This window comes from Tetrao urogallus (genome assembly GCF_951394365.1).
Source record: "Tetrao urogallus genome assembly, chromosome: 20".
Taxonomy (NCBI): domain Eukaryota; kingdom Metazoa; phylum Chordata; class Aves; order Galliformes; family Phasianidae; genus Tetrao; species Tetrao urogallus.
Window position 1 is genome coordinate 9456636 of NC_136833.1, and position 27671 is coordinate 9484306.

General features: G+C 39.4%; 1 protein-coding gene across 1 annotated transcript; it reads right to left on the reverse strand.

Moving 5' to 3' along the window:
- Nucleotides 1-27395, reverse strand: LYRM9 (LYR motif containing 9; the record flags this gene model as incomplete). Its single annotated transcript, XM_079545325.1, has 4 exons — nt 1-114; nt 2099-2191; nt 3022-3162; nt 27366-27395. The coding sequence occupies 4 exons, from the start codon at nt 27393-27395 to the stop codon at nt 1-3; spliced, it is 378 nt and encodes a 125-aa protein (XP_079401451.1).
- Nucleotides 27396-27671: the final 276 nt, after the last annotated feature.

Here is a 27671-nt window from a genome sequence, read left to right on the forward strand (position 1 = left end):
TTATACCTGTGTAAGGTTGCACGTTTCAGTGATCATGCCATTGAGCGCACAGAACTCAGCCGAATGAAGCCTTTTCTGGAGAGTGTAGAAATTAGGGTCACAGGGAACATGCATCTATATTAAAATAAGAAAAGACAAACATCAGTTCAAGTGTAAACCTACAGAGTAGAATGAAGATGTCTGTATGAAGGGACAACAGGCGAGACCAATCAACCTGGCTACCAACAGGATACTGCAGTTCAAGCTTCAGATGGGCTTAAAGCCCTTATGACAACGTTCCCCACTCAGTGACCTACACCCTTCTCTCTGCTACTAAAGACGAACATTGCATAAACATAAGCCTAAACCCATTGGTACTTCAACAGAAGAACATTGCTAGCAAACAAAAAATTTACTATTTGATGCACTTCATGTGTGTTATACCACCGAGAATCCAGATCTAACAGTGTAATTTAATGCACAATCAAGTGAAGAGAAACTTGCTCTTATCCTGAATGAGCACTTTCCAAATCTGCAGGCTCTCAGGTCTCTGTGTGACCTTTACACACAGTTAGGTTTTTCCACATGCGAATAACTCAGACATGAACAATTAATAGAGCAATATTTATTTATTAATTACTTGTACTGCATTACGTTTTCATGCTCACTTATTTTTCCTGAGAAATGTTCTGGCCTGTGCAAACTGTAGGGAAGTTTAGCTTCAAACTAAGGTTTGTAATTATACATGCTAATGCTTTGAACCTAGGCTGTGTCAATTAACTATTACCTCAAATGGCTTCAGAAATATTACTGTATTTGCATTAGGTAAAATTGCAAGCAATAACTATACCATAGTACTGGACTTACTCGACTGATGTCATCTAAGGATGTTTACCAATGACATTCTTGTCTTCATCCTTCTTCTACTTCTGCTTTTTATACTGAAGGAAAAAAAAAGTTATTAGTGGAGAAAAATGCATAACTAAAAGCAATGACTGTCAAAGATTTACAAGTCTACTCATCTACACAAAATTGTCTCAGATTCAGTTCAACAGAGATGTGATGGGCTTTCTATCTACAATATAAAATAATGGAGACATTTGCTTTCTCATGAACACTGTGCATCTGATCTTCCTCTCAGCTGCAGAATCTGAATGATGCTTTTCATAGTTGCATGGCGAACAAAATCTGATTCATGCACAGACAGTTATTTACTAGACTGTAACTGCTGGGATTTAGCTACTAGTATAATTTTGTAATCTATGACTAATCTGAGCTTGTTCCTGTAAGAATTCTTATTTGGATTTCACGGGCTGGCAGAGATAAGGACTTAACAGTCATTTAGTAGATTAAATCACAGATACTTAGAGCAAGTGGAATTTTTGACTTGTTTCATTATACTCAGAAATCCATGTTAACATGTCACGCCCACCAGACAGATTTAAATCCAAGGAAGCCCATATACTCTCAGCTGTCTACTGGCATACAAAGTACATTCTTTTATTTAATTATCTGGTTTGTCATTCCACAATTTTTCAGCTAGGATACATTGATGTGGACCTTGCAGAACTGAGTGATATTTTGAGCTACTCTGATAATAAAGATGCATTTCCATTGGGTGATAACTATGAGTAGATGGATTACCACAATTTTGTGGTAATTTTCTGTGCTGTCTGCCCCTAACCTGCACAGCCACAGACAAGACTTGAGAAAACAACATTCTGCAAATACAACAAAATGACTAAGAGAGGATAGATTCCTGTTAGGAATGCAGCAAGTGAGTATCAACGAACCGTGACTTGCAAAAATTCCACATCTTTCCTCTGTGATAGATTTATATTAGTCACCACTGTGGAAATTTACTATAATTCTTAATGACAACAAGTTACACATAGACTAACTTAAAACACGAATGGTTCTAAATAATACACTTAATTTTACATTGGCAAAGGTGAATTTTGAAACAGGAACCACTGCAATCATAAACACAGCAGACATTTCCTTTCACTTGGATACTTCAGTGTCCCAAACAACAGTTTGCTGTTCATAATTTGCTTTGCAATGTTTTCTTCATTTTGAACTGAGTCAGAGAAAAGCTTAGACAATCTGATGCACTTACTTTGTTCATGATCCAGTCAGCATCCTCAATGGCTCTCTTAATAATTTGCTGTATTCTATCAGGATCATCTTCATCAGCATGAACTTTGAAACTCTGCAACATTTAATTTCAAGCGTTACACTGACAGCCCAACGCACCGTTGTTTAAATAAGGATCACTTTTAAACCCCAAAGAAAATTTCATGCCAAACTTTTGATTTGAAGATGTAAAAATATTCATCACAGCACCTGCCCACACTATTTCCGTAACAAGGCTTATCAAATGTATTTTCCATATAAAATGTTTTACTCTTTTCACACATTATGGCCAAAAAAGTACCAAAAAGATGATCAGAAACTATGAGAACTTCACTTTGGAACAACAATCAAGGTATCTTAATGTAGAAATGCATAGAGGTACAAGCTCTGGTTTAGAAAGCATGTAACATCCCAGTAAGTTCAACAAGACCTAAGTAAGTCACTGCATGGTGAAGTTTCCTTGAAGTTGCTGTTACAGTAAAACTACAAGAGACAGTAAAACTACAAGAGACACAGGACAATAGGTATAATCAAAGGCATTAAATAACCTCCATATGAACACCTGTTGTGGAAAACAGCCCCAGATGGGGAACTAGAAGTATTACCAAAAGGATGTGGCCAGGTAAATAAATAAACAATTGTTGTTCACTATCTTGACTAACACAAGAACTGACAAGAAAGCAAAGGAAAGCAAACAAAATCAAATGCTCCTTCACATAATCCCTGTATAATCCTCTGAACCCACGGAGGTTTCAAGCCTACAGAAGAATTTGCTTTAAATTTCAAGGACTTATAAGAAATTGGTCCAAATTGTAGGATTAAAAAAAAAACACAAAAACAACCACACCACAAAAGACCTACAACACAATTGTGAACTCAATAACAGAAAAGAATTACATTTCTCACCTGCCTGATTGCATGTCTGTAATGCTGACGAATATTCTCTTCAGGAAGCTGCTTACAGCATCGGAGCAAATAACGGTATAACTGCAGAGTGTTCCGAACTGACCCAGCACTGGGTAGTGGAGCCATTACCAAGCTTTTCAGCTGTAGAAAAATCAAGAACACAAGTCAGGATACTCACTGAATTTTATCAAAAACGCAGTAATAAAAGCATAAGGCAGTTTTACAACAACAAAAGCAAGGCTTGTAAATTAAAGCGTAGCACCATAACTGGAAAAAAATCTTTAGAAGAAAACAATATGAAACTTGCTTGGCTTACAAACAAATATGCAGAGAAGATCACTTTACTATTGTAACACTAAGCTATATTGTAATACAGTGCTAGTATTTTCCTAGTAACAAAGAAAACAGGAACAACCATCCTCCCCCCAAAACAAACAAACAACAAAAAAAGCAATGACAGAAAATAAAGGAGTACTGGCAGCTCCAAGAGAGCTGTCTGCTTGTCAAGCCACGATGGTCCTGAGGCTCATAAAAGCTTGCAGTGTTTCCTGTGAGTATCTGTAAGAGCTCATCCACATGGTGACACTGTAGAATTAGGGCCTTGATAATTGCTATGAGTTATGTTGTAATTTAAAAATATTTCCTAGCATTGTGACTCTCTCAGGGGTACGCTGCCGACTGGCTTGTGGATGCCAAGCTTTAACTCAAAATATGGAAGATATGCAAAAAATACTGAGCTTTGAAATTTTCTGTTTTTTGGAACAGCAACAGAAAACGAACAAATCTAGCAAGTGTCACCTCAGCAACTCCATTTATGTATTGCACCAATACGTCCATCCGAGCTATATAAAGTGCTACTCAAATAAAGGACTTGTCATTTAACAGATGGCTGCCATCTGCAGAGAACTAAATTAACATTTGGAAAATAGCACTTCTACATCATTACTCTTTTAAGAATAAAGATAATACATAAGTATCTGAATAACAAAGGTGTACGTCAGCACTGTAGCACCCGCTATAATACCCATCACTTGGATTTAGTTACATTTTCCTGCTCTTAAGCAACATCTTTGGCCAACTTCTGAGTACAGTACCACAGTAACCATCCTATGCATGGGCTGCTAGGAATCAAACTGATTATTCCTAATAGGCTGCAATACTTCAACAGTTTGGAAGATGCACAGGAAAAACGCAAAGGCTGAAATTTAAATCCAAACTGCATCATTTCTAAGTACTTTGGATCCAAACGTATTTCACAACAACCCTTTAAGAAATAGCACAGTACGTGCAACACCTCAGAGCTTTGTGTAGGCCAAAACAAAGCCTGCTGTAAGCGGCTGCTTTCGGTCAGCTCAGAGCTGATCTCGCAGTATAACACAACCCATGCAGGTCCTATCACAAATGTACTAAAAACTGGAAGAATTGTTTAAGTGACCCCCATTAGGAAGGAGGAGGTTATGGAGGTTTACATTTCATCATCCATACGACTATTTTAATTTCTTTGATATTCTGAAAGAACCAGAGAATAAAGTTCCTGGTACCTTCCAACATCTCCTGCAGGAACACCGCACCCTTGAATCAGACACTGTGCTCTAATCTCTCCAGATTTCATAAAATATTCATTCAGAACTCACATTAACTTTCTCACAGATTTGAAAGGGTCATACCTTAGATTTCCTTACATCCATTCAGTTGCCAAGCAGCTACAGCTCCTGACATTAGCAAAAAACTGCTCCAGTTGAACACTGTCTTATAACTACAAGAGGACAGGGTTTGTCGGCTTAAAATAAAACCCCACGAACAGACATTTTCATTTATATTTAAAAAAAGATATATCTATAAGGGTGAAAAGTGACCAGGATAGTGGAAATTTTCTGTTGAACGTGATACAGACTTGTTCCCATCTGCTACGGAATTAGTATCTCTCAAGAATTTTGAAGCAGAACAGAATAAATACCATAGGACAATAATGCTGCAACATTTAAAAATCATCTTTCTAAGCACCTGCTATATGAACACTTGCAGACACTGGTACTTCTCACGGTGGCAAAAAGCTGTTCATCAAGTATCTACAAAATGTCCATAATTATGAGACATCTACTGTTGTGATCTCTACTTTTAGTAAAGCAAAACAGACTGTGGTGAAATCAAGTAGGTACAAATGAGCATCACTCTACAACAGCAACAAGAGCTCTGCTGATTTACAGCAGTATCTTTAAAGCTTAAGCCATAGCAAAGGTTTGAAGACTGGGTAAAATTTATATTATAGCAATTCAACAACAGGTTCTGGATTCAAAAATGTAACATCCTGTGAAGAGTTTGCTGCAGTACAGCTCTTTGTCTGCAGAAGACGTATGAGAAGTCTTAGCATTATTATCTGCATTGGAATTGTGCCCATAATCTTCAGCCAGGAGCTCAGGCTCAGTCACGGCAGGTACTTCCTCTTTCTGAGTACACCTATACACCTATCATGAAAAAGTTTCTGCCACAAACTATTCACAAGGCAGACTGATGACAAGTCACAAGATGAGGCAGATGAGCCAAACAGGTGGGATGGGAATGGGGAGGAGGTGACAGCAATCCGAACATGTTTTTGTGCAGACTAATAGAGCACACAATATAGCTCACCAGCTGCTTAGCTGCTATCAACAGGCAAGTTTTGTAACAGTCTCTTTCAGCAGGTCCTTCGAAAATAAAGGGTCACAGCCAATGAGCGAGGGGTACCGTGGAAGTCCTCAAGAAAAGCTATGATGACACTTCACCAGGAAAATCTTTTTCTACCCCTCAAGAGAAAAAGATGAGCTTTAAGGGATAACCATTAAGTGCTGTCTCATGAACTGATGAAGTAAAGACTATCAAAACTAATTTAGGATGGTCACTTCCTTACACAGTCCTTGGGGAAGTACTGACATTCAGGGGATCTTAAAGTAGATAAGGAACGTTCTTGAGATGGGTAGATGGGCAATGCCAAATCAAACATGGCAATGGCAGCCCTGTGGTTTCACATGCAGTGCCAGGAAGCCTAATACACATCAGAAACAAAAAGTGGTTAATTTTCATTTGGTTATTATTACTGAATTCTAAAATAAACATCTTCAGGACACAAGTAGTATAGCGTTTTAAGGAAAGATTCCATGGACAAGATGCAGGAAGCTTTGTTTCTTTAATTCTTTACAGGTAAGTCTGAAGTAGATGTAATAGGTGATGACCAGAGTTAACTTTCAAACACTTCACACCACAGCTGAGTGTGAAATCACAGTGCCTTGGCATGAAATCTTAAGTTATCTGGCTCCCATCCTCATAAGCTTTCCCTTCTGCCAGTCATTCCCTCCTCTCAGAACTAAGAAGTAACAAAGACAAAACTGAACTGGTCCTGGCAGGTCACTGAGGTCAGAAAGCCTCACCCACCACTGAACGGTCCCACCTTTATCTGAAACAGATGAGTTGTTCAGTGCACTCTGAGCCTCCCAGGGTGTGCCTGGTTTTGAATATTTGATACGTTCTATTAGTAAAGTAAGAGAGATGAGGTAAGACTTCAAATAATACCTCCTGGGAATTATTCACAGCCAAAATATGGCTTCCATTGGGTTTCAAGAACAATTAGAAAACCATTCTTCCACCATGAGGACAATAAGTTGGCCCTTCAATGCTACAGTAATCTTTCCTTTATGCTTGTTTGATTCCAATCCTGTTCACTCACATTTGTTCGATAGAAGTCATTCACCCTCACCCACTTAATACTTAAGGATTTAAATACTGGGCAAAAAGATGTAACAAAAATTCAGAAACACAGACTAAGAGCTAACTTTTCAGAATGGTTCCAGCCCAACTACTCAATCTGTCAGCTCATCAAATTTGCTAATTATGGATTTGCACTGAAACATTCAGCTTAAAATAGTGATCTGAACACCCCCAGAATGCAGTTCATCTCTAATTCACTTCAAATCTTTTTGCTAAAGCATTTTCTCTCTCTACAATGAAACCTATGCTGAACATCAGCTCTGTGCATTTTTTTGTTTGCATTCATTCCACTTTGGCATTTGAGAAAAAGGGTGATGATAGTCTTGGAGCTCATTAAGAGATCCCTGTGCCACCCCTCCAACCAGCAGAATGATAAAGAAACTCCAAAACGCGGCTCAGGTAACACGGACTCAGTTGTTCCTTAATCTTCTCTCCATTGAATGCAGGAGTAGCAAAACAAGGGTTTTAATACACATCCTGCAGTTCCGAAATCAAGTTGATTCCAAGTCTGTGACCTACCATGAAGACAGAAATATAATAAAAGAACTTAACCAGAGCAGGCCTCAGTTTTGTTTGGGCACCTCGTTCATAGACTTCTACAGTGCTGGTTAAGATGATCAACCACAGTGACAGAAAATGTTCACATAAACAGCAGGGTATGGCAGGGAAGATTAGAGGTCTTGTGTTTCTTCAGTATCAGCAGTTTTCACTTACAAGTCATAAGCAGGCCTCTCCCAGCGCAAAACAAAGCTTTAAAACACATTCATTGTTTATTATAAAAAGACTTGCCTGCCCTTGACATTCTCTTAATCTTCTTTTAAACTTGGTTATAAAAACCGAGATGGGAAGAAGGATGCATAATACCCGCCAGCAGCAAAAGCAATAAATGTACAGCAGAGAAGAACCAATTTGTTCTTGCTTTTCTTGGGACTGGGTGACATCACCAGCAGGACTGGAAGGAAGGGAGTGCTGAGAATGCACTGTACGGCTTGCTGAATCCACAACCACCAGCCACTGGAAAGACTTTAATTTGAGAAAGTCTCCATGCTTACAGCAGAAAGGAGAAACTCCCTTGTAGCAATTTCCCTCAACTGCTACAATGATAGCACAACTCACATTAGCTGTCTTCCACTGAGCAGAAAACTCTTTATTCTTCCTACAAGAATCCCCAAGCTTGCTAAAATCCTGTGCTGCTTCCTGAAAGCAACTGTTGTCTTTCTTACTGCACTTCACTGTAAGCCCATCACAGGACACAGAAAACTCAATGGCTGTTTGGCAGAATAGCTATTCAATCAAACCAACCTAGTGACTTTCTACAGTTTCTTAGCATAATGCAATAGTGTAGACCTACTGCCCCTTCCCAATGTTTAACTTTGCACTTGTACACCACACCGTATTAGAGCATTTGCATCAGAACTTGAAGTAATTTGCCCATTTTGCATACACACATAAAGGACAATGAAGTATAGTAAGAATCTGCACTACTGTCTTTGTTCTAAAAACATCCTACAAACGTTACCATTTTTATCTGCCAAGCAAAAAAAACCTTCAACCTCACGAAGTCTGGCTATAATCGTGACTAATAATGTAAATTTCCTCCTGATAACTTAAATTTTATGCACAGTACAACAGACAAACTATCTAAACCAAGAACTGTTGAGTCAGAAATAAAATAATACACTAATTATGCTTTTCTGGAATGGATGACTGTATAATGTCCTAATCAGAAGGCTGAAATCAGATTTGCAGTTAGATAAAGCTCTGTTTAAAAGAGACAAGTATAAAAAGAGGCACAGAGACTATTGTGGTATTTCTCTGCATAGCAAATCATTTACATTCCTGATAATGGTATTCAAATAGTGAAGCAAAAGCTGACCAAAGCCAATTAATCTCGCACTCTGTACTAGCGAGCCTGTAAACTGAACCTGCGTACACCTGAACCCTGGATACTGATACAGCACTATCAACACTACACCACTGCTCAGATGGTTTGGTGTTTTTCCCTCCCCCTGCTAGTGTGTTTTTCAAAAAAGTCCCTATGGCTCAAAAGCCTGAATCTCACTCCCTTCAGACCGGTTAAATAGCCACCAAAGCTGGGCTTCAGAGACTCCAACAAGGAGCTGAGACACCCTACCTGACAAAAGCTAGTCTGGAGCACTGCCTTGACAGCTCAGAGACACCCCCGTGTCCACAGGGCAGCAAGGTCCCCAGTGCTGAACGCTATTCACCAGGACGGTGGGGGTTCCCACAGCCAACCCAGTGCTCTGACCATCAACCCACCTCGGGATCTTTGATGCGGAACACATTGCTGCTGACTGCTGCCATCTCACACAAATCCAAGCACACAAAGCAGAAGTTGGAGAGAAACAGCTATGGAAATAGAGAACCACCGGGTATTATTTCTCACAGTCGGCTGTTACGCTGAAGGTACATGCGGACACAAAAGCTGGTACCAGAGCTTGAGGTTCTTGCCCCATATTCTCTTATGAGCTCATCACAGCACACATTCAAGAAAACCATACTGCCCCCTGGGTGTCAGTAGGCTCTGTTTGGACTCAATCAAAGATTGTTGAGAAACACATGGTAGATTTTGCAAATTAGGATTGAGCAATCAAAACTCCTAAAAAAAAAAAAAAAAAAAAAAAAAAAAAAAAAAAAGGAAAAAATAATGTAAAGTATCTGTTGAGCAGCACTAGTACAGTTTCAATTAGGAAGATGCTTCAGGATATTCACAGCTATGCAAGTATTCATAAAACAGCACAGAAATAGCCTATTTTGGGATGTTCCTCCCCCTCCAAAAACTACTATATATTATTTCAGGTATTCCAACATAAACACTGAAACCTCAAGATATCATCTAGTTGCCTAATGTGCCAAAACTGCCTTCCTTGAAAATAAAAAAAATAAATGCCCAATAATAGACTAAAAAAAAAAAAAAAGTCACCAATCAACTTACTATTAAATATTCATAGCTCAGCTGTGTAACCTGACCTGCCATGCCTTTTCTGGGCCTGCTTGTATTAGTATGAATATAAATACCAGAAGTGGCATTTCTACAAAATGAGATGGTAACATTTTCTGTGCAGAGAAGTAATATTCCAGCTGCCAAAATAAGAATAAAATAGGAGGTTTCTTGAAACCTCTTTGACCACACAACATCTTGGCTCAAGATCTGGTATCAGTCCAGGACAACACCCGAGTGCTGCTTCTCTGCTGCTTCTCAGTAGAGCCCCCACTCTTTTGTCTTTGTACATGGTTACATTTGTCCTCCCTTTCACGTTTCACAGCTTCCCACATGGAATGTGGGAACAGCCTCAGCTTTTGGACAAAGTTGTTAAATATATTTACAGCTTCCTGCAGCAGAGTAGCAGACTTGTCCTGTTTCAGTGAATTAAGTGCCTTCTTCTCTAGTTACTGCACTATGATAGGTTTTCCTTATTTCCTAGAAGGTCACAGAAGAATGAACAGCGCACTGTGTTCAAGGCCAGCTCTATGAGTTCTGCTGCCTTAGGCAAACCAGCAAACATCTGTCCCTACAAGTCACATTCACTCACAGCTACCGAACGCTTTGCAGCCCTGGGCAGTGGCCTGCCCTGTAGATACACCCTTTCTCATGTACGGGTGAGCATGTACAATGCTGAAATCACATGGTAGTAAACACATCTCTCCAGCATGCTGAGCTTTTATTAAGATCTGCTGGTTTGACATGATGATTTCTGACGAGCTGTGGCCTGTCATTATTGTGGGTTCTGTCCTTTCTGAATACGATCTCTAATGTCTTATTGCATGAATGATGATAGTCAGACGTTCTATTCACTTCTATTTCTGTTCTCCTCTGCTCTGTGCTTTGCTTCTCTGCATGCACCAAGCAACGTCAAACGACAATTAAATGACAACACAGACCTGTGCTGTAAAGGTAGCATTATAGAGTATCAGCATACAGGAGATTACAAACTGGCCAAACAACAAAATCCAAAGATCTGCCTGACAAGGAATTGCCATCGGTCAGACAGGCTTCAGGCAGCTTGTCAGCCTCAGTATTAGGCCTGATGCTATTGAACACTAACAGAAGTTGCATTCCAAGCAAGAATTTAAATGTACAAACTTCACTCTTCGCATCATCAGAGCTGGATATGATGATGACGACAGGATAGAGAAAGTGATAAATTGCTGGATAAACTGGTTCCACTCAAAAGTTGTGCTGTGATGCACCTAAGTATTAAACAAACAATTCAGAGTGCAGGTCAGAAGACTGCTTGTGTGAATCAAGCAAACAAAGCTTCAGGACAAGAGTTTTACCTTACAGCATCATTTGGTATCACAAAGCAGAGACATGCAATATATCAAACACAGCAAAACATGAAGGCTTACCATCTAACATCAGTGAGACAACGCACTTCCTACATTTAGGCCAGATTATCCGGTTTCGGATAATTAATGAACATGCTTAGACTAATCAAATATGCTTTGCAGCATGCTCACCAAACACCAAATTCAGGCAGCAATGGGGGCACAGACAGAAGTCTCCCTGGTTTAGGTGCAACTTAATCTTTTTTTTTTTTTTCCCCCCAGTGACTACTTCCAGCTCACAAAGAAAATTCTGAAAGCCACAGTCTTATAAGAACTTCATCTTCCCAGCTGTAAACCACTCGGTACAAGTTCAGCGAAGATGAATTCAGTTTTTACTGATTAAGTTTGTAAGTATTTATACTTGAGATCATGCCCAACACGAAGTGAGTTTTATCTTTTTGCCATTAGCATTAAAACAAAGCTGCCTGCTCATTCCTCCCTTTCTTGTAAAAACTGCATTTTGAAGTGCTCCAGATTAGCAACAGTGGTTCCCCTTATTACTGCATGACAGGTAGTACAATAACTTTCTGGCTACAATTCTAGGCCTGCTACAGCATGAGCAAAATACATGCCTGCTGACGGGAGAAATGTTCATAAGCAGCAGTATTACAGAACATTCAAGTCTAGGAGTGTTTAACCTCTTAAGAAGGATTTTAATTTGTACAGTTCACTAATCAGGGATTGTTACCATACCAACAGTCAATCACATGGCCAGATGCCCCACCATATCTTAGAAGCATCTGTGAGTTCTTAAAGCCATATTTCAGGTTCTCCCAGAAACTTCACTGTCACCTCCATGGCCTAGCGCAAAGAGAAGCCCAAAGTCTCACCCAAAGAGAAACTGTTTTATAAGAAAAGCAAGGAAAGGTCTGGCTTGCAATAAGCTTGTTGCAAAGAAAAAGTACAGTCCAGCAACTGGCTTTTCATTCAGAGACAAAGGCTCATTCTCAAACTGCTGGCTGTAGTGGGATTCCACAAGAGAGCTCCTCACAAAGCCAACTGCTGAGTGAGTCTTACTCAATCTCCATGCTTTGAAAGATGCTTTTCCAGGTCAGGCTGGACCAGGCTCTGAGCAACCTGCTCTAGAAGATGACCCTGCTCGTTGCAAAGGGTTGGACTAGGGGACCTTTAAGGGTCCCTTCCCACTGAAATGGTTCCATGGTTCTACAAAAGACCTACGCATTCCCTACTCCTTGGGGGACAATTCATCTCTATACATAAGGGTCTTATTTTAGAAAGTTACAATGTATTCTTTTGAAATAAAAACAGCAATTCTGAAGGAAGCCCCCCTCACTCATTCAAGAAATCTGTATCTGACTCCAGAAAGGGCTGTGTGACAACCGTTTCCAGTGCTCCATGACTTGACGCTACTAAGACAGAAGCAATGAAAATCCACAACTGACAGCAATGGCAGATGTTAGCTAGTGCAATGTATTTGAATTGTAGGGGTCTAAACTTTGCTCGAGTAGAGGATTAGATGAGATACTGCTTACATTAGCTTAGTCCTCTCTGTTTCTCTCTGATCCTGCTTTAAGACAGCCTCTCAAAAGGAAAACAGACGTATGCTGGAAGAAGCCAGTTTTGTTAATTGTAAATAAGCTCCACTGTCCACAGATCGGACCTGCAGTGATATCAACAGGCTGGCACTGCTCCATTGGCTTTAACAACCACACCCCACTGGGAACATAGCTCCCCACGGCACTAAGAAAAAACCATATGCCTGCCCTGTGTGAAAGAGAGCTGTCCTCAGCCATTTTCAAAGTCAGGGTCTTCATTTAAATGTGAATAGGAACAAATCTTGGGGACAAATGCTGAGAATTCAAACGTCCCATTACATCTAAACCATGGGTGTACAAATAGACAACACAAGCATCAGATCTCTCTGAAGCAAAAACACCCAAGAAAATTGAGCTTCCAGAAGATGAAGTGGCTTTCACAAAATCACACAGCAAGTCAACAGCAGAGCTTACACTAGAAATCACCCTTTGATTCTCATTAGGAACTTGTCCTAATTCTCTTTTATACACATGAGCTAAACCAGGTTCAATATCCTCTATGTATCTGAATTTCTACTGACGTTTATCCCACCTATCTGAATTTTGACTGAATGGCTCTGAGGCAATTCAAATATTTCTTTTTTTCTGCAGTATTTGGGTACTCACACAGAACTCCAGAGCATTCCCCTCACATACAGGGCATTATCACCCGTAGCAGGATAGTTCTTCACTGCATTTTATGGGAAGGGAGGTGCCTTGGGCTTCACCCATGACTCAGATTTGCTTACATTTCATGAAGCCTCAGTAAAACGGGGATAAAAGCTTTGGTTCGATGGAAGTCATGGTGCTAACCTTCATATCTAATAATTAACTCCATTATGTCGAATTAATTTGATATAATTATTGGTGATGGCACAAAGTCAGTGGCCCAGAGAAAGTTGGAGAAACAGGAAGAACAGAAGTCCTAACCATACACAATACCCTATAAATAGCTTTTTTTCTTTCCAGAATGAGCAAAAGACAAAACAAGTTCATTACAGTCATCTGGCTTTACTCAGCCCTCTCAATTATCCCAACACCAGATAAATAGCTGCAAAATCTAGCAAGTGATCTAGAATTAAAACATGCCCAGATAAATCTGACACAGCACTCCGCAAGCATCTTCTCCCATCCTATCAACTAAACAATACAGATTTAATAATGTTTGAGAGCCACAATGCTTTTCCTTTACCTAAAGACATTAAGAACATTTTCTTGATGCAGTGTTGTCAATTGGGTTGGTTTTTGTTTGTTTTTTTTTTTTATGAACAATCTGGAGAAAGCTTGCAGACTCTTTATTTGATCTGCAGTTTTAATCTAATATTTTCCAGACTTACTCAATTCAAAATAAATGTGCCAACTATAAAACAGCTATGTTCCTTTATTTAATATTTCTGTGATTTGCTCTGAAAAAAGTACAACAGTACTGCATTCTTTACTAAGAAAATACAGTTTACTGAGACATTTTTAATTTTCTCATGAGCTTAAAAAAAATCATGAGGAAGAAAAATTTGACATGATTGTCTTAAGCGCTGGGAAGTACATGGACCTGAAAGTGAACAACAAAGCATTCACTCACATAAAATTCCTGAAGTATAACTAGAATTCGTAAAGGATTCTCTCACCTCTTCCCTTCTCTACTGGAAGAAGCATTCCCAGACCCTCTATGGCCTAGCCACACATCATGGAGAAGAGATGCATTTACCAAATATACAAGTCACATATGGCAGAACCAAACACCACAACTGTGCCTAAGCCATCAGCCTCCTCACACTGCAAGTCAGCACTGCGCCCCTTTTCCCAGTTGTGAACCTGCTCACTGTGAGCACAGACAATCATGCACCCATGTGCCAGCTTTGTACATAAAGCCCAAGGCAAACCTTGCCTTCATCAGGCTTCACTGGGTACATGGATGTAGCACCAAGGGTGTTTGTTTCCAGTTATAAAGAATTCAAAAATTAAGAGATCAAATGACAGCATCACTTTGATATCTCACAGTTTGGGAGGACTGGTAATACTTAGTTATGAAGAGCTGGGTACCTCAGCCTGTCTAGTTTCAGTGTGAAACACTGCTTTGTTTTTACATCTGTCAGTGTTGTCAATAAACAAGCTTCTACACTTCTAATGCATTTTTATTATCCTTGGTGACAAGAATAAAAGTATCTCTAGAAGTCACCAATTGTTTTCAAGAAAAAAATCAAAGCACTTAGCTGTAAGAAATGCATTTATTTTTTCTAATTTGGGAAATAAGTGCCACCACTACGCCTCCAGCCCACATCCCCACCCAGAGATCTGATGCTTCTCAAACAGACAATTTTTCAGAATTTAATTGCCAGCTTCCAATCAGCCTCATCATTTCAAAGCATGCTGTATCACACGTATAACTTCTGTATTTGATTGCAATAGGTCATTTTATGCCTAGATCTGAGAGGAGAAAAGATATTTCCCATGGGGAATACACTACTGTATTTTTTGAAGAACCAGAATTACTTGCTTCAAGAATATAAATAATCTTTGGGAAAAAAGCACTACATTCACTTGAACAATTACTGTAAATTTTTCTCTATTTATCATAATTTAGTTTTAATTAGGCATTTTTGTTAATGGCTTGCACAGCTGACACTGGTGTGATACCCATCATACAGTGACCAAATAAACCTTTTCTACTTATTCTATCTGCAGAGGCTTGCTTTTATTTTGTGCTGTTGCTGGACTAGAACTGAGAAATTCCATGCCCAGTTTTCTCATCTATCAGCAGAGCTTCAGAAGTACAGGAGAGGTCAGGCAAAGGTAGAATAATTACCAAGGATCTGATTCAAAGCTCCTTGGGAAGGGAAAACAATAAAAGAAATGTGAACTGAGAGCTATTAATGGAATTAGTTAACAGAAACAAACAAATACTACCTTTTGCCATGAAAGAATTTCCGCCCAGTGTAACTTGGAATATCAGTATTGTACCAGTATTAGAATTGTATTTGGAGGATTTCATTCTTCCACCAGAATTTCTGCAGGCAAACACTGGCTGTAGCACTAAAAGCTACATTAAAGTCACTAGCTAAAATTTTGGTTGGTGAAAATAAGCATCTATGAACATCTATCAAATTATCTCTGAAGGTGAAATAATTACAAAGGAAAGGGCAGGTGGCATGCCCAGCAACAAAGAAAAAAGAAACAGGGCTAGAACTTTTTAGCCTGCACAGAAGTAGAATAACTGTACGTGGTCTGACATTCTAAAGCTACTTCTCACCAACCAGGCAGCGTAAGGGGTGTTAGCATAAACGAGCTCATCTGCTTGTCCATGACACCAGCCCACACCTCCATCTAGAACTCCTCCTTCTCACACCCTCAGCCTGCTTTTCACTTCTGCCGTCACAGACTTGATTTTCCCTTTCATGGATTTCTGCTTGAAAAAGCATCGCTGCCTCAATTGTCTATTTTCAGCCTGCATTGAAGAAAACCCTTTAGTTCAATTTGTAGCCACATCCTGTCTCTGCCTCCCCCTCTTTCTGTTCCTAAATATAAGGCTGATGCAATGTGATGTGACATGACAAAATAACACATTTGCATCGGCAGAAACTTTCTCTCCATAGCAGTAATTAAAGGGAGTAGATAAAATACCACTGAAATTGGTGCTTATTTAGCTTGGAAATAAAAGACTGAAAGAGCTCTGGAGGGATGTTCAAGCGTCAAGAACATGGCATCATTGATGAGTGGCTTCTTTTACACGCCTCCCTGCTGCAAAATGGTATGGTAGCTCAAACAATGTAATCTATTTAAGAAAGGATAAAAAAAAAAAGGAGATTTCTGTGGACTATATTTGTAATCAGTGAAAATCATTTCATGTATTTTTATATTATAAACAGTACCAAGATACACTTGTGGTTTCATCAAAGGCAAGGTCATTAAACTTCAAAGCTCAGGCTCTCAAACCAAGCAGAAGACAGACCTCATAGATTACAGTGAGAACTGGGACCTTAACACCTTATGTTTTGAGTGTAGATACCGCAGAAAGACAGGTACTCACCTTCAGCTGCAAGATAGAGCTTTGTTATTGACAAGGACAAGAACTCAGAAATGCGGCCTAGCACACCAAATGCAACAACCTCAGCAGGATTCACACAACAAATTAAGAACACAAATCTTACAAAATAATATACTGTAACTGATTTTGTTGCGTGGATACCCTGCATATACTTGACGGGGATAGAAGGTGACACTAGTGAAAGAGCAACATTTGGAAGCTAAGGGTTCATTTTTTATTTTAGAAAGACACTTGAGGTTACTTTGTCCCTATGAAGAACTCACAGAAAAGTCTGATAGATGTTCCATAGGCCACAGGATTTAATAGACAATATGCTTTAAGGTTCCTTAAATCAGACACTTCCTGCTTTCAGGAGCATCTTCCTTCTTTCCTTGTTTACATGAGGCTATTCTTTTAATCCCATCTGTGGCTGGCACTACCACTCTGCTTAAAACTGGCAAGCCACATTTTGAGCAGGCTCATCTCCATCCCAACACAGATGGCATCAAGAATAAGGCAGGCCAGAAAAATCAGCTTGCATATTATGCTTCAGTTTTTATGGGTCAGATTATCATTCATAGCCATCAAAATGGCAATCTATGTGATGTGCCTCCATTGGAACTGAAGTGATACACTATCACAACCTCCGATGCAGCTGGTTACAAATTGCCTGATGAGCCACATTTTGATATTTAAAAAGCAAAATTATTTTCCTTTCCAGCAAGACTCTAACTGATCAAGGAAATGTCTTTAATGAACCAAAAAATGAAGAGACTACCCTCATCCCTGAAGAAGTGTATAGGCAAGGCTCTCTTGTCAGAAAATAGTTTAGCATTTATGTTAAATATTCTCTTAATAACCAAGCCCAGTGCAGATGTTGGCTATGTAATTAGTTCCAACCTCTTTGTTCAGCAAGTCAGGAAATTCTTACAGATTCAGGGAGGAAAAAATGGGGGGTAAGAAGAGAATTCTGTATGTTTTCTTTGGTACCAGAATAGCAACTGTGTTAAAGAATACAAAAGCAATGCTGAAACAAGGTCAAAAACATAACATTGTTTCCAGTCTCCCTGCAGTAACGCACCAGACAACTGCTGGATTCCCTCTACTACAGGGGCCGTTTCCCAGATGCTCCAGAAGACATTCTTCCACACTTGCAGGATTTAAAGCAAGCAACTCTGCTACTGCAAGAAGCTCGGAACAAAGACATTTTAAATGTCTCCTATTCTGTTATCACATCACCCAAAACTCAAACAACTTATGCTAAATAACAGCTAGGACCATCACCCACATCACTGTTCTTCCATTCAAGTTTTATCACTCCTCTGACTTCCCAGCAAGAATTTCCTGTCTAAGACACTGTACCAGTTCTTCAGGTGTTCCCTCTCAGTCAAATACAACATACACAGACACAGCACATTCCCTGCACCATATTCAAATTGCTAATCCATCTGTAATCCCAATGAACCTATCAAAACATTGTTTACTTTGGTATCTGCAGTGGCAATTTGAAATTAGGATTCTGCTACTGCCTTTGTCAGCACAGCTAGAGGGAAAGAGGAGTGTTCCTAACCATAAAATATTTGCAGGAACGATTTCCAGACCACACGTAAGTCATAACTAATCTGCATCGACTTCATTTTCACCATTTATTTGTGCTTTGGCATTTTCACCTTTTTCTCTACATGGGACAAATGGGCTCCTAGCGATTGCCATAAAACCAAAGAAAATAATCACTTACAGCATTCAGAGCAGAAGAGCCTCGATTATCCTCACAGACCAGCTCTGCCGAAGTCCAGCAGTAAGTGAGACCTGCAGAGAAGAATCAATTTCCATTCTCTGGTTTTCCCCAACTCACTACTTAAAGTACCATCAATAAGAAGAGCAGAAGTCCATCTACAGCACAAATTTCATATTTATCAGCATGTAAGATTTCACTCTCATCCAACTGGTTACATTACAAGTGAATTCACAGCCTTGAGATGCATAGGTTATTCTTTCAGTGATCTATTAAAGCATTTTTAATAAGTATACGCTGCCAAAGGTACTGAGCAATTCCAAAGCACTCAGTGGAACCAAACCTTTGCTATTTCCTGTTTCTGCACATAAGAAAGAATTTAACATAAGAACTATAATCTCCAATACTCAGAACTCTGAAAAAAGACAATTTCATAGAGAATTACATGTTTGTAACAGCACAACTCTGCTTTGGAAAAGTGCATCTATCAACACTACGACACCCTGGCATCCTCTGATTAAAACTGAAGAACTATTACTGGGTTATTTGGCTTTCCACTCCCATCACCATAGTGGCACAGTCCCCTCCCAAAATGTTCGAGCACCCTTCTGAAGGAAGGGGCACAAGGTATCAAATACCCTGCTGCATGACCAACTTCTGCTGTTAGGAATTAGCTTCCAGAAGGCTGTAAAGAACTAGAATCATCTCCCCTGACAGTTACTATTTTAACTGAAAATGTGATTCACAACAAAGATAACGTAGAACATTCAAACAGCATCTGAGAATTTTCCTTTTTACACTATTTTTAAACATTCTAACAGCACACCATATTGCTTTAGAGTTGCACCTCATTGTAGGTTTGATGACTCACATTTAGCCCTAACAGGAGAATTCAGGACTCCTTCCCACCTCCTCCCTCCATGAAACTTCATAAATTCTGGTTATCTGCATCAGCTTACTCCTCCTTCCATCATGGATGGACATTCTACTCTGTATGAGAAAATCCTGCTTAATCAAATACTTGACTGCACAGTGAGCAAGGTGAATCAGGCAGACTGGTTCTCTAAAATCAACACTGATTCCTTTCTTTAGGAGTTGATGCAAGTTTGTTGAAGAGAAGGGATTCTAACGTGCATCTAAAGACAAATGGCTCAGATCATCTGCTACTTCAACATGCAAAAAGCAACTTGAAAGCAAAGTCCTGGAAGGTACCAGCAACAGCAGAACCTGAATTGATCTACATGACTTCATTGGAAGGACAGGTTTTGAAGAATCTAAATCAAAATTCTCAACTGTGTTTATAGAATTACAATCAAAGGAACTTTTGGCATTGGGGAAAAAAATCTAGAATTGTTTCAATTAAAATCATAACTTGGCCACATAATGGCTGACAACAGCTTGGGATACTGAATTTATGCACAAATTGGAAATGCTGGTTCCAAGAATAAAAGCATTAAAACTCACATTCGAGTTATGACTATAGGAGATGCTCTGTTTGCAGCCAAGGCCTATAATACACATCTTTATGCTCAGACCTCATCAGCATCAACAAAGTCCATTCTTTGCAAGGATGTTAGTAGGTCTCAAAGAACTGGGGGTGGGGGAAAAGTAACCACTTGTACCAGCTCACACAGCCTTCAGTCTGTTGGTTCTTTTGTTTGGTTTTTTTTTTTTTTTTTTTTTTTTTTTAACCTATTGCCTCCCTGTAGTCTGGGGCAACTTATAAAGAAAGACTAAATTTATTTTGTGCAGGAATAATCATCTGAAACACTAATTATACTAAAATAAAAGCACCTGGAAAGGTCACATGAAGACAAGTCTCGCCCTATCAAGATGCATATATTCCTTGTAGAAAATGCTGGAGAGCAGATTCAAATTCAGTTAAAAAACAATCATGAGACAACTGAAGCTTTCTGGTTTTGGCAGAAGAGCTGAACACTGGCAAGTATTTCATAGTATGGCTTTCACCCATTAGAATTTTGTTTTCTAAAGAGCAGATAGGAGCTCTGATATGTCCGATCAGTCCTGAAGAAAACACCTATTATTTAGCAGCATTAATTAACAGTCCATAGACATATCTGCAGTTAGTTACCCAGTAGGACATTTATGATGCCCTTTCAGAAGTATATTGTCCTTTGCTGTTAACATGCAGCTAACATAATAGCCAAAGAGCAACCCAATTAACTTCTCCATGGGCTGAAATTTAAACCAGCAATTAATTCTCTAATTCACTTAGCAGAACATCAGACACCTCTGCTGGGAAAGCTGAGCAAATCTACTCAAAGTACACAAAATTTAGTTTTGAGAACACAGGAACTGCTGTTAGTTTGCATGTCATTATTTAGTGATAAATATTACTCAGAGTTCAACTTGAATTTCTGCCTCAGAATTATAGGAGCCTTTAAAAGAATTCAGCCCATGTCAGATAACTCCCCTTCACACTGTGAGAAGCACATAAAGGAGCACTGATGTGTGAATTACATTCCTAACATGTTTACTAGCTAGTGTAAGTTGGCTAAAGCCAATAATCCCCAACTTGCTGTGCTATTTATACCAGCTACAGAGCCAGTAGGCTTCAGAGATCCAGAGAAGCCAAGTCAAACCGCACTCATTTTTATGCATGATACTGGTAATATTCCTGGATATTCAAACACTGATGTGAAGAGCTGCAGCCTGGAACAATGTTTGCACGGTACTGTTAACATTAGAATATAACCAAGGCTAGAGCTTAATTTTAAAAGTAAATAAAGTGCCCTCCTAAAGCAATGTCAGAGAACACACGGCCTTGTTTGCCATTTGTAAGCATACATACTTCAAGCAAAACTCACAGCCCACGTTCACTGGTATTTAGGACTGAATAAGACATTCTTGCATAGCTGTTCGATTTCTTATTTATCATAAGGTCAAACGCAAACCAGAATGTCGTATTGCAATTTCATAATATCATAACATAATAAGCATAAACTTGTTGCATGGAAACTGATACTTTTTAACACGCCAGAAGCAACACACCAGAAAGTTTTGAAGAAAAGTGACAGGTAGGAGAAAGGAAGAGGATTATCCACACGTCTGAGGCATAAAAAAAATGCAGAATTCTGATCTAAAGACCAATAAAATCAGTGCGAGTTGGCAGTGGCAGGAACAGAGCTCAGAAACGTGAAGCAAAGTAGCATTAGGTAACTTAAACTTTATACCTCAGGTGTCCTTGAAAATTCCAACTTCTGAACAACAAAAATACCACTCATGAGTATTTTATTCTGCAACATTTGACTCTGTTTAAATCCGTGAGGGTGGGTAGCCAAAAACTGAAGCAGCCACGAAATACATTGTTTCCAGGTTACCAATGAGGTTACCAGTGATCCTCAGCCAAACCCTGACACCAGCTAACTGGCAGCAGCCCTTGTCTCTGCACACTGCAGCTCCACCTCTTGTAGCAGCCAGAACAGCAGGACTACAACCAGAATCGCCATCCCTGTTTCTTCCTTTGGCGCTGCATGTTGGTCAGCTCTGCTTGAGAGAAACATCCCCACAACTGCCCTACACTACTCCTCTCTCATTTGTTTGTGATGAAGGAGTTAATATCTGTGACCCAAATATGGAGACCCACTTTAAACTTGCTGAAAATTGCTTTTTAATCCCAGCTCTCGAGGATTTCCTTTGAAACCATCTGCCATGCACGCTCAGTGCTCCTCTCCCATATACATGCAGGATTACTATAATATGGATTCTTTTGTGTAACTTAATACATTTCAGTATATTATAAAATTAGTTGAATGTTTCCCTTTAAAAATAAATAAATTACATTTTCATACCAGAAAGTCAAAATCAGTGATAAATTCACAGAAAACCAGACCCATATTTATCTTATTTACTGTAGCATTTACATTGCAACTCTTGTTTATGCAGTCAGTCTGACGGTGCATGAGATTCAAGCAGTTCTGAGTCACTGAACCAATGTAACTTACATACTTGCTTAAAAGTAAGCTCAAGCATTCTCCAGGACATGATTTAAACACGTGCCTCCCCAGCTACAAGTTAGTTTCTAGACTGGAAGAAAGAATTAACTGTGTGATAATTAGGGATCAAAGAAGATTTCTAAGTATCCTTAAATCTGCAGTATCTTCTATTTGCTTATGATGAACCTTCGTGCTGTTGTAATTTTCTAGCACGAATACTGACGAAGTGATACTTCAGGTCACATTCATACACTCATATTTTAACAAACAGTTATTGCAACTACAAGCACTTGGGCAGCCGTCTAAAACAAAACAAAGAAATACCAGCTTAGCAGAATAACCACAGCTCGAGTGATTGAAAAAGCAGGCAGTCAGCAACATACACCTACAACTCATTTCTTGGATCAGTCTACAAAGTCAAAATTCAAAGCCCTAACAAAAGCAGAGCATTTTTCATATGGAATACTTTTAAATAAAGTGATTATTTGCTAGCAAACACTTCAGGAGAGGAAAATTAGGTAAGTTATTTGCATAGTTTTAGTGGTGTAAACAACATCAACATTTCAGACGACAGGCCCATAAACTTCAAGAGTATTCCTTTTCATGTTGAATAGTCACTTAATACCTAAGTTTCACTAGATATTTCATTAATATCCATTTTTTTCCTGCACATGAGCAATTGATAGAAGTTGTTAACATACAGGAGATCTGCACATGCAGAGGTTGGAAGAACGCAGAAAAGCAAACAAGCAATTCATTTTGTTTCAGATGTTGGAGCACCGTCCTGCAGATGTGTTACTTTTAATACAAAGCAGCTCCTAAGATGAGTGAGGAGGAGAGGACAGAACCAAAGCCCAGTCACTGGGTGTTCACATTTAATGGGCTTCCTGCATTCTGTCCTTATAATTTTCCTTCACTAAAAATTATATTAAATTCATTTTGTCTTAAGCAACAGTGGGGAGAAACTCAAGATATCTAAGATGGCTGCTTGCAGATTCTTCTAGATGATGTGTTATACTGTCATTTAGTCTGCAAGTGGGTATAAAGCCAGAGCAATTCACAAGATCCTATGGCCCAGCCTGGAATGAAACTATGAAAAGCTTCACGTCCTGCTGCAACAGCTTAATGGTAAACGGCTGGCAGAAGGCTGTAACAGTGCTGCAAAGATTGGTGCTAATAAAAACAAACAACAAAAATAAATGCACACTAACTCTAAATCACTGTCCTCTGTGTAAGGGAGAGACTGACTGAAGCCCACCCACAGGCCATTGGGGCCTTACTGCATTCAGCTTCTTTCCACCTTCTTAAACCTAGTCAGTGATGTTGAGGAGTTGGAAAGGCATCAGGATGTGTGTGATGCCAGTGCTGTAGAACATAAAATGCAACCAACTGATGCATACATAGCTCTTGCCCTCTTCACATACATACACACAGAAAACCCAGAAATATGTCTGCACAAACGTACATAGTGAAACCCTCTGCCAAGGCTTCCAGGCAAGGGCAGAAGTTCAGTGTGCGAAGGCTCAGCAGTCATTTAGTGAGCAGAGCTGTCAGTGATAGCATCCAAGTGCTCTGGTACCATAGCACAGGAACCTAATGACCAACTTACTTAACAGAAGTGATTCAGAAAAGCTTGCATGAGGGAGATGTGAAGATTTTGATGCTGTGTAAATCTTTTGATTTTATCAACGAAGGATTTGGCTTCATGCAGTCCATTTTAAATTACCATCATGGGCCAAAGTCTACTGACATATATGTAGGCAAGTTTGGAGTCAACCTGAAATTTGTTTTTCCATATCTGTGATGACCAAATAAAAGCACAGGCTTCAAGTTGCACCTATTACAGCATCTCCTATGCAAACAAGTCCAATTAGCATTGCATTATCCCAGTTTACAGGAGTCAAACTCTGAAGACAATGCTGAAGTGAGATGCTGTCATGAACAAGACTGCAAGTTTATTTCCTATTAGTTCCCAGATGTTATGGCTTTTTTATGTATTTCCACCTTGACTGCATACGACAAAGAAATACAGTAAAACTGGCAAGACCACAGGGAACAATCACTTCTCTGTACCTCAGTGAAAAACAGTGTTTAAGATGCATTCTCAAAGCTGCCCTGCTGTAATGGATAGGTGTGCCTGCTGCAAAGACCTCAATTTAAAAATTACTGTTTATGAGTGTTTCCATAAAGCGCTGTTCTTTTCTGATACTGAATGAACGTGGTCTATTACAACATTCAAGGCACTCTGACACGGTGAAGGATTGATTTATGAGCTATTGTGCTAGAAAAGATTAGTCATTATATGAACAAGCTCTAAGAAGCTATCCAGACTTGAAACGAGGAAAAAAAAAAAAACCAAAAAAAAAAAAAAAAAAAAACCAAAGAAAGAAAAGGCTGGACTTTGTGTTATCATTACAAAGCTAAAGCAAATAAAACTAACTGGTATTTACTGATGTATCAACCGCAAGAACTTAACAGCCTAAAGGTTTTATCTCCTACCCACAACTTCACTGAATCTGATCTGCAGAGTATTGGGTCAAAACACAGTAATTCTGACAAAGCAAGTTTTAGCACATGCTTTGCTTCTGCGTAATTGAATGAAGGATGAGAAACTGTCATACCTGTTAGCCATGACGCTGTGAACAAAATGCTTAGCAAGAGGCATGTCATCAATTTGGATCAATTCAACTGGGTCATCCAATTCGTTGTCACTGGAATCGGTGACAGAACAGAAGCCAGGCCTCTGAAGGACAGTATTCCTAAAAACACCACCACAGCAGTGTTAGTCTCTTCACTGATCAAACCTACAACCTCAATAATTCAATTTCTTTTAATTACTGGAGTCTTAGCCTCTTCCTCCTCTACTCCCCCTCAGAAAGAGATATTGCAGAAACAAAGAGCTCAGATACTACACTCAATTTGGAGAAGGAAGAAACCTGCTTCTCTCCTCACTCCACTACTTAGAGATCCTGCTCACACAAATACAAGTGGTATGTCACGATGTTTTAACTTCTTCACCTTCTGGGGATAACATGCTGCAGAGTTATTTTAAGAACACAGCTCATTCACAAAGGTCTCCAATTCTGTCTTCAGAGACAAAAATGATTTTCTTGCTGCTTCAAAATCTGCTGGCATGACATTAGCTTCAGAGGGAGTTCATTTGTTGTTCCGACATCAAAATGGAGCAAAAGCAGCTGCCAGGAGAGTGATAAAAGGAAACACTGGTGACAAAGAGCAGCAGGGTCATTTCTGGTGCAAAGAAATAGAGAACAGAGAACTGTAGAACTGTCAATTTCTCCAAAACTCTATTGAGGATTAAAGATCTCCCCTCTTCCACCAACAACTGGTATTCAGCAGCAAGAGGGAAATGAGACAGAAAGAACAATAAACAATCAGACCTATATCCTTAAATAGCAAATTAGTATATGCTGACTTTAAGCACCTGAGCACTTCCAGTTAAAGACAAGATCACGTTTAAGCTCTGTAGCTGAGCAAAGGATTCAGTTACTCCTCCAGAAAAGTGAAACAAAAATAGTTCTGGCTAGAAAACACTGGATGGTACGAAGTTCAGTGCTTTGGAGATGACAGTCTTTGGGAGGAATTCAAGCCCCAGCACAAAATGGTGACTACCATACTTGCATAGACTGCATACTGCACAAACCTGGAACAAAGCTGTCACTGCAATATGACCACTGCCAGAACTAAGCTGCAAGAGCCATGAACGGGGCTGAGGGGCCATGGCTGCTTTCAAGATGAAGGCGATGCTCATTTTGATCAATGTGCCTTTCTGACTGACTAAGCCATGCTAGGGCATCCACTTGTTTTGATGGATTTTTTTTTCCCCCAGCTCTTCACTATTACGTGGTACCTAGAACAGACCAGAAATTCGTTCCCCATTTGACAACAAGCAGAACTTTGTTACCTTCTAGACAAAGGTACTGACTTCATAAAGTAAGGCAAACCTAACCAAAGTCACAACAAAATATTCTTTTCCCCATTTTGCCTTATTAATAGATAAATTTGCTTTCTGTTTTATGAAGAGATAAAAGGTTTTAAAGATGAACATTTTGGAAAATTATTTTTCAAAGAAAAATAGCAATAGACAACAAATTTTAAAGCTATGGATGCCTCGCATGTATTAATTATCCCTTTGTGTGTTAGAACCATGATTAGTTTACAGCAAAATATGACTAGCCAAAAGCCATCAAATTCCCAAGCACTAACACTGCTTACGACACTTTATGGTTTCAATAGTAGGATTTATGAATAAAATATTAACAGTGCTGCAGAATGCTGAGGAATGCATCTGCAGGGCTGTACGCTGAGGTACGTGTGGGCTTGTCAAACACCCACACAATAAATTATCAATAATGCAGCTCAGAGCCCCCCTTTTGTGCATCACAGAAATCTATGCAAGCATTTAATTATGCTTTCTCTCTTTAATATTACTTTTCCTGCATTAAATTGTCACAAAAAGACCTGCACACACATGCTGAAGGACATTTATGTACAATACTGAGCCACGAAATCATTTAAAGGCCTAATTTCATAGCCAGTTTCCATAACACACAAAAAAAAAAGAACACCAAAGCCTACATCTGAAGCTGGATTATAGCATTTTATACTGAGCAATACCATCTTTCATGGAGAATTTTAAGGTTAACACACTGTTGAGGAAGATCAAAGAAATAGAACAGGGATGATTACACATTGTCTTCCACCACTTAGCCTTATGCAGAGTGCTGTCAAAAAGATTATACCTCTGCAAGGCAAGTGGCAAATTCAAGGGGAGAGTAAATCTCCCAAGAGTCAGAAGGAAATACTGAACTTGATACAATAGGTTTTCAGGAAGAGAAAAGACTGTCCTCTGTGCTTCTAGACTACAGCATTTACTTTTACATGCTGTTTAAACAGGCTTAGCGAGATGTCTGACAAATTCAGATACACTACCATTTGGTGTTTGATACTCAAAAAGCAGACTTGTATCTGCTTTACAGTCCTCTTACTGTGAGCAAAATAGCAAGAGACAGATGCATGTCCCCATGAATAACTGTCTTCACCAGTAAAAAAATTAGAACTGATCTGTCGTGCTTCATCAGCAGCAGTATCACATATCTCCATGCATCACTGAGGATGACAAATCGGGTGCCATCAAACTGGGTTCTGGCAGGATCAAGAGCAGTGTTTCTACCTGCCCAGTTCAAGTACCTGCTATTAGATTCACCAGCTCACACTCACTGGACTACTTGCAAAGCACTCTTGCTCAGAGCTGTGTACCAGCTCTAGCAAGCTCCTCTCGGAAGACTTCACAC